The sequence below is a fragment of the Bombus vancouverensis genome, chromosome 14, assembly GCF_051014615.1.
Source record: "Bombus vancouverensis nearcticus chromosome 14, iyBomVanc1_principal, whole genome shotgun sequence".
Taxonomy (NCBI): Eukaryota; Metazoa; Arthropoda; class Insecta; order Hymenoptera; family Apidae; genus Bombus; species Bombus vancouverensis.
In genome coordinates this window covers 7,032,601-7,046,959 of record NC_134924.1, presented here as the reverse complement: position 1 = coordinate 7,046,959, position 14,359 = coordinate 7,032,601, and the positions used below count along the sequence as shown (strand labels likewise).

General features: G+C 44.3%; 1 protein-coding gene across 2 annotated transcripts in view; it reads right to left on the bottom strand.

The window, feature by feature from the left end:
- Positions 1–14,359, bottom strand: part of LOC117153797 (neprilysin-1) — a 73,748-nt gene that overhangs the window by 20,150 nt on the left and 39,239 nt on the right. Inside the window, exons 6-7 of one of the 2 annotated variants that reach the window (XM_033328163.2) lie at positions 13,197–13,411; positions 5,028–5,123 (exon numbers count right to left, since the gene is read on the bottom strand). In XM_033328163.2, coding sequence (XP_033184054.1) covers positions 5,028–5,123; positions 13,197–13,411 — 311 coding nt within the window. The remainder of the gene's footprint in view (positions 1–5,027; positions 5,124–13,196; positions 13,412–14,359) is intronic. The other variant, XM_033328173.2, reaches the window with a different exon arrangement.

The following is a 14,359-nucleotide window of genomic DNA, read 5'->3' as shown; positions in this document are numbered from 1 at the left end:
GACACGGATGTTGAAAACCACGAGGAGTAAAAATTTGCAAGTTCTAATTAAAGGATGGTGACAGATAGCAAGCTCGGCTGTGATAACGAGTGAAATTGAAAAATATCACGTGCGAATATTACAAGCTCTAATTGAGAGTCGGGTAATAGTGGCAAGCACCAACTTTTACGTACTGCAAATTACGAGATACCGATATGACATTGAAAAAAAAAAAAAAAAACAAAAAACGGAAAAGAATTGCGAATAAAAGTAGCAAGTTGAAGTGTTATCGGTGCAACCAAAGGAATTGTCAAGTCTAACTAAAACACGATAGAACGTAGTCAGTCGCATTTTTACATTCCATTACAGGAATTTTTAGAAACATTCTTCCTCCATCTGACATCCATACAAACGTAAACCGATCGTGAAACGACAAGGATAGCTTTCGCTGGCAGCATTAAGTATAATTTCGCGTGTATAACTATTGCAGGAGTGAAAAAGAAATGGGAACACACACGCTCGTATATGGAACTATAAAATCTACACTCAGTGGAAACGTACGATCGCGAAAGGATTTTTATTTCTTTGGTCGCTATCGACGTCAATGGAACGTACATTACTGCAGTCTCCTAAATACGGGCTTCTAAGTGGTCGCAATTTCAACTGCTCTTTTCTCGCGACACGGTTAACTGACCGAAATCAACCGTTCGAATAGAGTCGTCAGAGTTCCAAACAAGACAACTGGAATCACGATTTGTCTTGACTAACCAAATCGATGTCGTATCCTACATTCAAACAACACAAATTTCGATGTTCGCCAGTTCGCTGCTTCTGGAAGGAAATTCCGATCGATTTACGAGAGACGGGGAATTTTTCGAACGGAGAAATTGAAATTTATCTCGCCGTCGTCGCGTCGTGTTCCCAGCACTGATTTATAGTCGCTTTCCCGGAAGGATGGAAACAAGCGAGTGAATTAGGACAAAATGCAGAGCGAGATCTCCTTGTTGTGGAACTAAGAAGTTTCCAGCCGAGTTGCTCGCCTCCTTTCCCTTCTCGTGTCAGTTTCCCGTTCTTCGTCGGACCAACTCTCCTCCGTACGGAGTTCCGTGTATCAAATACGATTTCAATGGAGGGTTCACGGTTCTTCGGCGTTTCCCCGTGGGACGTTCGAATTTTTGTAGCAGCGTCAACCTAGGGGGAAAGCTGTACGACAAATCGTCTTGGGGAAAAGTTTCGGCGGCTTGGAGCGTGACGAAACGATGGATACATTTATTCGCCTGTCTCCGTAGGTCTTACGTTTTCTTAGAAATTGCCAGTTCCGTATAATTCATGAAAGCCTGACATTGGGCAAAACGCTGTAACGGAATAAATATATGTAAGGTACTTGACGCGAAACGACCTTGCTGCATATTTTACTGGCAGACAGGAGGGTTAGTTCTACACTCGATATCGCGTCCAGCCGTTTTGTTGAACTTTGTGCTTCGTTGAGATAAGTAGGGTACATCTCGCGGATGATTCATGGACCCTAGTTTCTGGGAAAGTCTGCTTGGCGCTCGCCAAGCAAAAGACGTCGTTGAACTTTCGGTCAACAATTTGAAATCGAGTCAGCTTACAGTACATTCATGAGTCGTTTCGATAAAGACGGTTGCCCCTAATGCGCTTCGAGTACCGTTCGAGAATTCGACGTTATCAGCGAGTCACTTTACTGGCCAAGTTCGACGAAGAAGTTGGCACGAATTACGCGCATAGTTCACCGCGGTGCACCATAACTGTCTCGCGATACAACACACTTAGCTTAGAATTAATTCCGGTGGTGGAACCGTAATACTACGAGTGATTTGCTAAGATCGCTTCCGGTGGTGTTCGAGTTCGGATACCGTGAAACCTATGCCAAGGCATAATGCCAAATAACGCTATAACGAAGCGAATTATTGCAGGCGCGAGAGGATGCTGCAAATTTTGACGTTTCGACGCCCACTCGATCGATGCTCGCGGAATTTTCTACCAAATTCGATTACACCTGCCGCATGAAAATTCCTATGACGTACTGCGCGATCGCTTGCATAACGATGAAACGTTCCGAATGACACGGCCTTCGTAAATGACGCTTTGACGAATATACTTTTCCAACGAAGGCTAACGCGATGATTTGGTTGAAATCCGCGCCCCATCAAGATATCGAAGCAGTTTCTTTAAATTTATTCGAAAAGCATCCGGACGCAAGTTTCCGAATTTAGTCGCGCTCGTTCCGATAAACCGAAGTAGAACAGATCGTTTCGTCTTTCCAATTTCTCCTCCATTTCTTCCTCTCTCGTTCCATTAGCACGGTAACTCTGTTTCGCCGAAACAATCGTTACCTCGGGATAGATAACACGCGAAGTTGGAAGTTTCCAAACGTAATCTGATCCTGATACAGCGTGCGTTCCTGTTGCGCTTACGAATCCGCCTGAAAACTATTTCCAGCAACGTCGATCGAACGGAAGTTCGTCTGGAATTAGAGGAAGGGGTTGTCTTTGGCAGGAAAAAAGCGGCTCGGTAAACGTAACTGCTCCAGGCGAAAACTTCGATGCAGTTTATCTTTGGCCGAGAAGCGATTTCGTTATCGGGTCGGCGCTCGTACAGACGGCTGCTTTTTCCATGCGGGCAAACTTGTTTCGAATTTCTAAATTCCCTTTCGGTACAGCGGTTCGTCTCGCCAAAGACAATTGATCGCTCCAAGTTCTACGAATAAATCTTACGCCCTTGTGTTTACCAGCGCTCGTTTTTTAAGATTTCTAACACTTACGCCACGTTCGCGTCGACCAAATCATTGAGATCTTCGCTGTTCGCTATTTGCAAAAGCCAGTAGCGAATATACTGTCAATGAATATTTTTCACCACCTATTCATCCACTGCTTTCCAACACCCACCAGGATACAGCACAACGTTTCCTCTCGGAACCCTTACTTTCAACTCGCCCTTTGGATTTTCGCTCGTCACGCACTATTCACCCTCAAGAGATCCCATCCCCGTCTACGTACACTGTATACACACACACACACACACAACGATCACGTATGCACGTCTCATAACGCTTGAAATATGCGCACACGTACTTGCACGGTTCTCAAGCGTCTTACAAATCCTCGCGACTCCACTCGCACGACATGACAGAGCTTTGTCGCGAATCATTTATAATCCTCCATCAACACTTGCCGAGCTTATGAATTCAAGCTTCTGCTCTCGCGAATATTCTCGCGATCAATGAAACCAGCGAAACGATTCCACGCAACAGATATCGTTTCGCAGCGTTGGATATCGCGTTCGTTTCGACCCGGTGATCTTCTTTCTTTTTATTTCTTTTATGTAAGTTCGCGTTTAAATAGCACGATATAACGGAGTACTCGACTAGGCTGGATTTATACGACGGTACAGCCAACCTAATTAGGTTCCCGACGTTCGATCGATCATGCCAGGCCGCATACCATACCGCGAATACTTCTGGATCGGATCGGCACGGCGATCAGCGGTTAATATCGAGATTGAGATTTCGACAGCACTGACAAGTGGGTCACGTGTACCTGACGTCTCGAGTCGCAGGCTTCTTCGCCACGCATTTACATTCCACGGAAAATGAGAAAAATCTGCATCCTCGGTCAGGTTTTGTAAACTCCGTTGAGCGTCGATCTCGAGGAGGTTGCAAGGTTACGTGTAAGACGAGCTGCGTATTGCCACGAATGTTGGCTCGTCTTCTTCACCTTTTTACATTTCCTAATCTTATTGCTATATCGTACAGCATAGTAGTACAGACAATTTTTTAATCATTTCTGCAACAAACACGCAACAGATCGACACGCAAAAGTGTCGCTTGAGATTCGTCGTTCAAGTTACCAACGAATATAAATCGACGCGTATTATATGCCAACCCTTAGCAAATGGGACGATTCGATTAATTTTTTCGTAATACGAGAAGCATCGATAGGTAGAACAACGGAACAACGGTTTCGTTGAACTAAATACGTTTCAGGAAACTCGACCAATACGTCAGTCTTCCGAATGCAACCATAATTTGTACTCATCCATTACATCGAAGCAGAGAAACCGCAAGACCGGTCGATCAGTCATCGTAGCAAAACGCTCGATTGCTCTACTCCTACCCCCGAGCAAACTAGAACCAGTTCCCAACATATTAATTGATATTCGAGAGGGGTTCCAAGTGCCTGGCCATGGTTCTCGAAGACGAGAGCTGGAATCCGGGTAGCACGAAATTAATAATAATTTCGATCGCATTGGCGCGAGTTTAATTCGTATTGATCGGCTGCGTCCCAATTTCAGAAGGGAAGGGGGTGCAATTATCCGCCTCTATATGCTCACTGGCAGCCCACGATAAAGGAAATCGAAACAACAACGCAGCATACGCTCGAATCGTACACGAGCTCGTTTATTCGTAACGTTTGTTTAGTAACGTTTCGCTGCGTTCTACTCTCCCCGCGATCGAATCGCCATCGCGAGTAAATTTAGACGATGGAAAACGAATGACCGAGAGCAACTAACCGGCCACATTTCCGTTAAAATGTTGGAAGGTCGATGCTTCGTCGACCGAGATATAAAAGCGGATCGAATTAAAAAGACGAACAACGCGAGGAAAAATGGCAGAGATTTCGTTTATTAGCAACGAGGATTTACGACGGTCGTGCCGTGGCCAAACTTGTTATCGAGTAATTCGGGAAAGTCGTAGAGCACGCAGACAACACGTCACGATCGTCCGACCAAAACTGATAGCGTGATATATTGCTACCACGTTGCGTGGCACGGCTACCGAAATACGAACGTAAACGCGAGCAAAATTCTCGCGCACATTTTGAAAAAAAACCTGTCCTTTCGTACACAGGGAGACCCTGTTCCATCATTTTGCTGTCGAGTTTCGAGGAAATATTTTTTCCATGCCGTCGACTGAAACGCATCGGTATTTTATTTGACGAAAAATCATATGTTCCGCAGGTTCGCGTGTAAAGATTGGCGTAGCGAAGGAAATTTGCTCGGCTGTCAGGATACAATTACTCACGTACCTTGATCATGGTGTAAGCTCGGCTTTCCTCGTGGACCGCCCTCTTTCGCTGCTTCTCCATCATCGAGTACGCCTTGGCCCATCGTAATCGTTCTTCCTGTGACACGACACAGTAGATTCAGCTAATCGTCGATTATCTACGCTAGTGGTTACTAAAACTATCTTCCATGATACATCGAGTCCATAACGGTAGGAAACGTAAACGTGACGCGTTAAATTAATCGCGATATTCCTGGCCAATTTGTTTCCAGAACAAATATTTCCTTTCGTTTAAACGATCCGACGTTCGACTTCGTGCTAGGAATACGTTGCAGCGGAATCGACGCTGGAAAATTCACGCAGAGTCGCGCTAAAAGGCGTAAACGCTCAACGAATCGGTGGGAATGAAGCCTCGGCAGTTGTTTTTCTCGTATCGCTTTTCTCTTCGCTATTTACACGCGGTGAGAAACACTAAACGCTTTAAACTCGAACCTCTTAAAATGGAACGGATTTCGCATTGCGCGGGTTACGCGTCGTTGCCGTTTCAACGCCACGGCGGCAGCGCTTAATTGCCCGGCAAAAATTAGCTCAGCTAATTTCACCCTTTTATCGTGCACTTCACAGTTTAACAGAGAGACGCGGACGTTTTTATTGGTTGAAATTGCGCAAACATCCGACAGCAGAATGCTTTGACAACTCTTTCTTAATTCCTGTCTCAAGTTTATCGATTCGTTCGTTTCTTTATTTATCTTTTATTTAGTTCGCTGATTCGCAATATCTTCGAAACAGAGGATTCGTGTGAAAGCAATTATCGACAGCGACGTATGCACGCCAACGTGTATTACACGCTTTGACTGCCACATGTTTCGCTCAGGACACCACGGGAGTATTTTTATTATTCAAAGCATATAATGGCAAAATAATAATAAACTGATGATGTAAGACAACGTTCTTCCCCAATGGACCGTTTATCTTACCGGTGGCCACTGTGGCGCCTTGGTAATAGTTGATAGCGACATATTATAACGAGACTTCGTTTATTTCAACAAACCATGCGCATTCGTTATTTCGTCGTAAGCAAAACGTTCAGAATATATTGTTGAAACGTGTAGAAGATATTAGTAAACAGTATTTGCTCATTCTATATACTAGGTTGACCGAAAAGTTGCTTTCGTTTTATGAGGAAGTGATAGATGCACGGCATTTTGTCTTTTATATTATTTTATTGAAATGTACATGACCCACTTTGTTTTATTATTCCAAAATGGATCGTACATGATTCAATAAAATAATGCAAAACAAACCATGTTGTGCACCCACTAATTCCGTATAAACAGAAAGAAACTTTTGGGACAACCTGGTACAATAGTAAGGTATATGTGCACACTTCTAACTGTGCGACACGAAATGCAGAAGAAAGAAGGGCAAGCGTACCTGGTACGAAAATTTTGCAGAGAGTGCTATAAAAAAAATGTTAAATAGTTAGGATCAAAAATTGCTAAGAATCGGACCCAAAGAAGGTGACCACCTATTGTCCAGATTGTATTGATGTGCCACATTTATTTTTAAAGTGTTTTAACACAGTGCACCGTTAGATGCGATATTTGTTCTCATTTTTTTTTATTGATGTTCTAATAAAAATGTTTAATCGTCCAATGGGGCACTTTTTGTTTCAAAGTATCTTCTATTTATCGGTTATATTCAGAATGCCCTAACTGTCAATTTTCATTCAATTTTTACAATTGTAAGAAGTTGAAGCGCTCCGGTCGCCAATGACCAACGTGGTATCATAGGAGCAACGTGGCAGTCAAATTGTTAAAGGGACGAGACAAAGAAGTTTGTCTCTCTGGATCGGATAAGAAGCGTAAAACAACGAGGCTCGAACGATATAATCGCGGTATCAATTAATCGATTTTGTTAATGATTCGTAACGCGGATGAAATACGTCGACCGCAACACGAACGTTCCATTAATCATGGAGATCGAGCCGGTAAATCAGTGACAGTGCAGGAAATAGTTACTAACGAGGTGTTTTAATGGCACCGCTAGGAACACGATAGATCGTTCGCAGGTACCATCTTTATGGATAATACATGATTTTGCACGCGGTAGAACGCTTTAGAACGTAAATAAATAAAACGAGCAAAAAGTAACGTTTCTAATTGTAAGCCTGGATATTCAATTTTCGGACGTAGCTCGTTTAAAAATGATTGATAAGCGAATTTCTTCAATTAGATGCCAGGTAAACTGACTAACTCGGCTCAAATAACTTTAACTCGCAGTATAATACAAACGAGATAGTCACGGTTCCAAAAATTGAATTTGTTACGATTCTTAAGATTTTTCGCTTAGAGCCGGTTTCACTTAGCGGTCGCGTAATCTGGATATGAAAATGTTTAGGGCAAACACGTTAACAGCGACTGCGACAAGGCCAGTCGCGTATCATGCTCGTCGTAACAGTAATTCTACACAGTCGAATCAGACTCCGTGCATTATCATAATCGATATTTCGTTAGCATAATGAAACGATACTCTTGCTCGTTACGAAATGGAACGTCCGCACGAAACGCGACGCGGCACATCGATGTAATTTGCCCTCTGAAATGGCTACAATCGAAACAGGAACAGTCGCGCGATTAAAATTCTCCTCGCTTCCTGATACACGCGCTGTATCGTTTGTTTGTTTAAAGCAATTAATCGCGCATGCAATTTCCCTCTACACGCATAACCTTTATCCGGTTATTGGCGTATTAAAAAACGATTAGAAACAGCGAAACAACTGTTCCCCGATCTGTCGTTTTATAATTTACCTTTTATGCGCCTCTTGCGAGTACTCGTTAATTCCCCGCGACTTCGACCAAACAGAATCAACGAACAGCATCAAAAATGGTCAAACGAAATGGGAAAAAGCATATTATCACGGATGTTCGAGTTACAATAGTTCGCGAAAATATTTGCACTTTTGCCACAGAAAGCCTTTATCCACGTATTGTACGTGTTGTACGTACAAAACACTTTGTAGTTTCAGTATCATCGTAACGAGATACGACTGTCGCGATTAGATTGGTAAGATCAGAAAGCACTCCGAAAATGCATATAGAAATTTCAGTAATTTCAGTCGACGTTCATAACCATGCTAATAGGATTGAAAAATGTCTCGTGTGACAAGCGTAATGTATTCACAAAAGACTTCCACGAGCGTTCAGACATCTTCGCTACTTAGTATCTTGCGCAGGAAACTTTTCTTGCGAAATAAAGTACGGACAAAACGATACGTTGACGAGTAATCTGCAATTGCCAATCGACCATCCAAGCGATCTTTTCGTGAATTTTCAAACGTTGGACGATTTTGAAACTCGCGATGATAAGCAAATAATATGGAGAGAGAAGAAATCACGGGTGGTGATGCAGAAGGCGCCGGATCGGAAGGTCAAGCTGTGCGGGGAAGATGGAAAATTAGGAAGATAGTTGTTCGATGTGAGCCGAGGACTTTGGCGGTCGGCCAACCAGCTCCGACTATTTCGAAGTACACCTCGCCGGTTGAAGTTCCTGGCTCCAGTCTGTCCTACTCTTCTGTCTGCCCTAGCAGCCGCGTCTAGCGTAGTCCGCGTATCTGGCATCCAGCTAACGGAGCTGCACGAACCCCGGCCGACTTCCTCTTCGTTTCCAGCCTTCCGGCTTCCCGGTTCTGGCCGAGTTTCCCCACCCATTGCTCTCTTTGCTCCGCGATTTATGTTATTTTTCCAGCCACAGCTTATCGCCTCTCGTATCGCGCTCGCTTCGTTCGCGAGACATTGACAGAATTACAGATAATCTGTTGGAAATTTCTGAACCTACGTTCGAGCTCGATCTTAACACTGTTACGTTCTCTCGGTAGTCTTCGACGTGGAATTCTACCTTTCTAACATTCAAAGATATCTCAAGTTTGAACAAAATATGGAAAGGTTCGTCTTATACGATAGAAATTGGTTTTATTTGAAAGTTTTGTTTAACGTTTAATTCAACGAGGATTTTTCTACTTCCTTCGGAGGAGAGCTATTCCAAGGTATTTCGAGCGATCTCCTAAAAGATAGAAGGAATGCATCGATCGAGCATCGATCCGCAAATATGCTACATTTACCACGTCGATCAGGAATCGAGCCATTATTCATCCACAACGAGCTCGTCACGAGCAGTAGCGTTTGATTGAAATTCAGCGTACTGCTGTCTCCTTAGCGACCGAAATGACGCCGATATTGAATTCGTGGCTCCAACATTATCGAACACGTGCTTGCTGCCTGCATTCATACGACAAGGATGATCTTAGCGATACAGGTGTAAGCGTAACAAGGACTCGCATAGATGGGACAAACTTTATCATCGTGAGAAGTTAATTACAAGTCGATTTCGTTTCATTGTCCGCGCTGAATCTACATAATACCATGTTCATACTTCGAACTATTTCATTGTAAATCGTCAAAGATTGGTAAAAAAACTTGCCATACTTCCTACTATTATTAGCATAGAAGTAAACTCAATGGAATATGTTTACAGTAAAACCAACTTTTATATGTTTGCGGTAAATATCTTGCAGCTTTCATATACGTTTTCACGTGGCTTTCGAATTGGACCAACATAATCGTCACAGTATGCAGCACGTGCATAAGCACGTAATCTACGCGTGTGTATATAAAAATTGTTTATGGTAAATGTTCAGATACTTTCGCGAACCAGTGTACGACAGAATTGGACGAAACAAGATACCGGTGAAATCGAACTCGATACCACAAACTTGCACCAACGAGAGCGCGAGAAAGAAAAGAATACCAGAGTCCTGCGTTGATTCTTTTCGTCGGTGTGTCCGTCAGCCATTTTCTCTGCAACCGGTCTACTAACAGACAAGTTAAAGTGTCATCAGGGCTGGTGCCCTTTCACGTCGAGGTTAAGTATTAAAATCCTCTCAGCCTTAAGCTCTTATCACAATCACAAGGAGGTTCGTCAGACAAAAGAGTCGACGCGTTGAGATGGGAACATCCAGCGGGAGCTGCGCCCCGATGCACCGTTTTATGCAGCGTGCCAAGCTCCCAGCGAATGTCCGAACGCCCCTTTTTCAACGTCTCCCTAGGCTTTTATTAAAAAAGTCCTGTCAGCCGCGGAAATTATCTGGCGGTTAATACGCCACCGTGCTTTAATTTATCATTCCGTAATTAATTCCCTGTGCGCGCGTTTTGTCCGACTAAGAATGGATATGACGTTCTTTGAAAGAGCGTTAACCAGAACGGAAATTCGACGAGAGAACCTTCTTCCCTACGAGCGACAAAACGAGGAATCTGCGCTTATGGTCTGCTGCTTTTAGGCTTTTCTCTATTTCCCAGAAAAATAGAGAATCGACAGACAGAGGGTTTTCGAGAGAGAACGAGTAAGAAAGACTCGTCGATCGAACATCACGATCTTGTTTAAGACGGTGAACAGCTGAAAACTACTCGAAAACCCTCGACTCAGCGAAGGAGCATCGAGAGACGCACTCGAAGCGTCTCGAGCCTGCGACTCCTCGTGCACGGACACCGTTTCCCGCAATATTCTCTCCATCCGTGCCACTCATACTTACACTTCACCTTTTACAAAAAGCAACCACTTGTTTTCTAAAAGATTCTTTGCAACAATTAAGCGGGGGAATCTGCAGCTCTGGCATAAGTCAAAGTTGCAGGAAACAATGCGAGGAGCGAGATCGGTATCGCGAAACTTTAACGAGAAATTTAATCACATCGGGCTGCCGATCAACCAGTTCTCTTTAATCTGAAAAGGGTCGTCCCTCTTCTGGTCCAATGAACTTCGCCGCTGCAATTTCGTCCTCAGGCCTTGTAATTAGCATCCGAAATTCATAGGGTAATCCGATTCCGGCCAGATCTCCGCCGTTGACGAAAATTTTCTCGTCAAATTGGCCGGCGCCTGCTTTCTTCGTGCCTCGTCTTCGAACCTCGCGCGCTTTTCGTTAGCTCGCTGTACTCGGGTCTGTCTTCAAGGGGATAGACTCGGAGGAAGATTTTCCACGCGACAAAACGACAACTTACGGTCAACGAGTTTCTTTCTCGAGATCTTTTTTCAACGTCTTTCCTGCAGCCTTTCTTCCACGAATATCCTCGACGAGTACGCCGACCGATAAATTCTGGTTTCGTAGCACTCGACGGAAGTTGCCGGAAGGGACCTACCAGTTTACCGAACACGATCATCGCGCGAGACGTGATGACGATGGGAAACAGTTGAAAGAACCGGCCGAATAATTAATGCCTGGCACGTTCTCCGCCTTGGAACGCGGCTCGATACACGTAGCGCAGTATCGAACTGCCATCGTTTTCAGAAGCTTTGCAAACTTTCGCAGACACCACTGTACACCGGAACTTTTTCCTGCCGTTAATTACAAATTAACTCATCAGAATTATTCGTAATCCCTGGCCTTGTCGCATAGAATATCGAGTACACTTAATATTTAGTAGATAGTTTTTAATATTGTGGGAGTGGAAGTACGACGCTTTAAAGGTGGGCAAATTCTTTTAATCTGCAGACTTAATATAGAAGTGATACGATGAAAAGGAAATCAGTTAATCATCGTTAGTTGGGTACATCGTTCGTTTTAGTCACGCTACAGTTACTTTCAATTCGCTAGCTTGTACCGTTGCGAAAAAGCCATCATCAATGATCGACTTCTTCATAAAATCTCTATAGACTCATACGGTTCACTCTGTCCGACACACGTGTTAGAAATTTTTATGGATTGCTCTTTTGAGATTCCAAGGTAAGTGTCCGTGTGCGATCCCTCACAGTCCGCTTACCAAGAGGCATCAGTGTCTTTCGCACTCCGTGGCCAAATCCTTTAAAAACAAGGTCTCTGTTGCTCGGCAATGCAACGCCGTATCGCTCGCCATTAGCAAACTATCTGCCGCATCCTCTCAACAATCATATCGTCGACAACTTACACACTCGTAGTCCGCACGTAGCTCGGCGACTTTGAGTAGCCTGCTATCGACTTTCCAAACACTCGCTCAAGCAACCTGCCGCGTATGCCAAAGCTTTCACTGAGCCGTCATACATTATGATAAGGTTAAATAACGGCCGACTATCTGCCATCACATCGTCAGGAAAGTACGTTGCCGTTAACGAACGTGTAGCCAGTTCCACGTTCGATGTAAAAAATACATACTGGAAGTTGCAACCGCAGGTGCCGCGAGTGCACCATGTTAACGAGCTCATGTTTCGATAATTAATTTATAGACGATTAAAGAACACTATTTGGTCACAGCTTTCGCGCGCTCATTCGAGAAGAAACAACGCGAGAGCTTGGATCCAGCCATCGATCGATTTTCAAAGCCAAGCGCCATATGCACAGGCTTATGCTGTCAAATAGGCGATAAGCCTGGTATTAAACGGTTCCACCGTATAACGAAGACGTTTCTCCTGTATTTTTCACCTAAACCGTCGCGAGCATGTCGACTAAAATAATAAAAGTGTGGCAGCCGATCTCGGGCACAAACAATCGCATTTTCCGAAACCTTGAAGAGGATTTATGCTCGCGCCACAACTCGCCACACATTTGCTTGAGGAATTAACCGACGCTCCTCCGCTTAATCGCGCAATCAATTAGCCCGACCGAGAAGTATTCGTCCCTGGAGTCTCGATAGCGCAAGCAAACGCGGCGATCCCGCTCGTTAATTTCCTGCGAAATCGATGGACGCTGCGAGATTAGGCAGATTACGCAGGGAAAATGTTGTTGCGCAGCTGAGAAAATGCAGGATGAGAATCCTGGTTGGCTTAATGGCGGCGAGAACCGTGTAGAAATAACGAAGCTTGTTATGCGAGCGAGATGTAGAAAAATAAGTTGGATGGAGCTCGTAGATAACGCAACGAGTATCGTGCGTAACTACGATCTCGACAACTTTTGAATCGGTTAATAAATCGGTTCCTTTGGTTAATAAATTAATTAGCCGATATTAATCGCCGAGCAGATTTTACGGGAATGCGTTGAAATTTACCAACATTCCAATTTATCGCGTAATGTCGCCAGAGGAAAGCTCCCATGCACTAGAATTCACAATTAAGTCTTATCTACGATCTTTGCAAGAAACAACGAGTTATCTACATCTGTTACTAAGAATTAAACAGCTACATCGCAGTACACGCTATAAATTCTAACAACACCATGAACTGCAACACTCACCGGGTTCTCCGCGAAGAACGCGTCTTCTTGATGTTTCGTAGGCAGGTCCAAGAAGACGGACGACCTAGATCGATCGTAAAGATCCACATCGACAAAGAAGTCGAAGAGGGGGGCGCCGTTCACCCTCAATAGCCTCGAAACTAGGGGTGTAATGTCGGCTGGTGCGATGCTCTTCGGGGGTAGATAGCCGCCGAGTTCGCGTAAAAGCTCGTAAACTGAAACAAGCGATAGTAAACAAGTTTTAACGAGGTTCGCGAAGCTGCAGCGTGTCGTAGAGTGGAATTCGTCGTGGGAACTCGGCGTCTCCGTAACAAAACGAACAGAGAAAGGAGGAGAAAATAGGAAGGAAAAAATAGACGCAACGAAAAAAACACGAGTTCCAGCGGAGGTTTCGTTTAAAAATCGATGCGTCGATTCGACGAATACGTACAATGAGAACACGGGTATTCAGCGGAGAATCAAGTTCGAATCTTGATATATCGCTATGTCCTTCCTCCCTCTTTTTACGAGAGCCTTTTCATCACCGACCTTCGTATCCCTTCTTTATCAACGTTACGCGGTCCAACGTGAACGCAACGATGAACCATAAATGAAATCCCAGCACACGCCGCTTGACACGCGCGTGGGATCCGTGGTAAAGATCAACAACGCCCTTATCGAGTTCAACGATCTTCGTTTAACGCGTCTCCACGAGAGAACCAACGACGACCTTCGGTTCACAGATACGCCGCTATCGAAAAGCTGTCGAGCTTCGGTGCTGTATTCCACGATCGTCGCACACCTTTTTAACCAATATTTCCCGATATCTTTGCAATCGTGCTATAAAAAGAGAGAACGTTTCTAAATTGCCGTGGATTATATCGTTAAAGATTGGTTGCCACTTTATTAGTTCTTGGTTACCACTTCCAGCGGACTCTTATCGGTCGATTAACGTCGCGCTGAATTCCTCGTTACGTACAGTATGGCGACGTACGACTCGAATTAACGCACGTCGGCCGAACGGAAGTCGGGTTCCAAGGGAATGAAAAAAGTGCCAGTAGCGTTAGGCTCGCGTGTGGCAAATGATACCGATCTCGGTATAATACAGCCGCTTATAATATCATTGGCTCGATTAATCTGACTGCGAGATCGCTATTCGCAATATAATTTATTTCGTAGCGTGC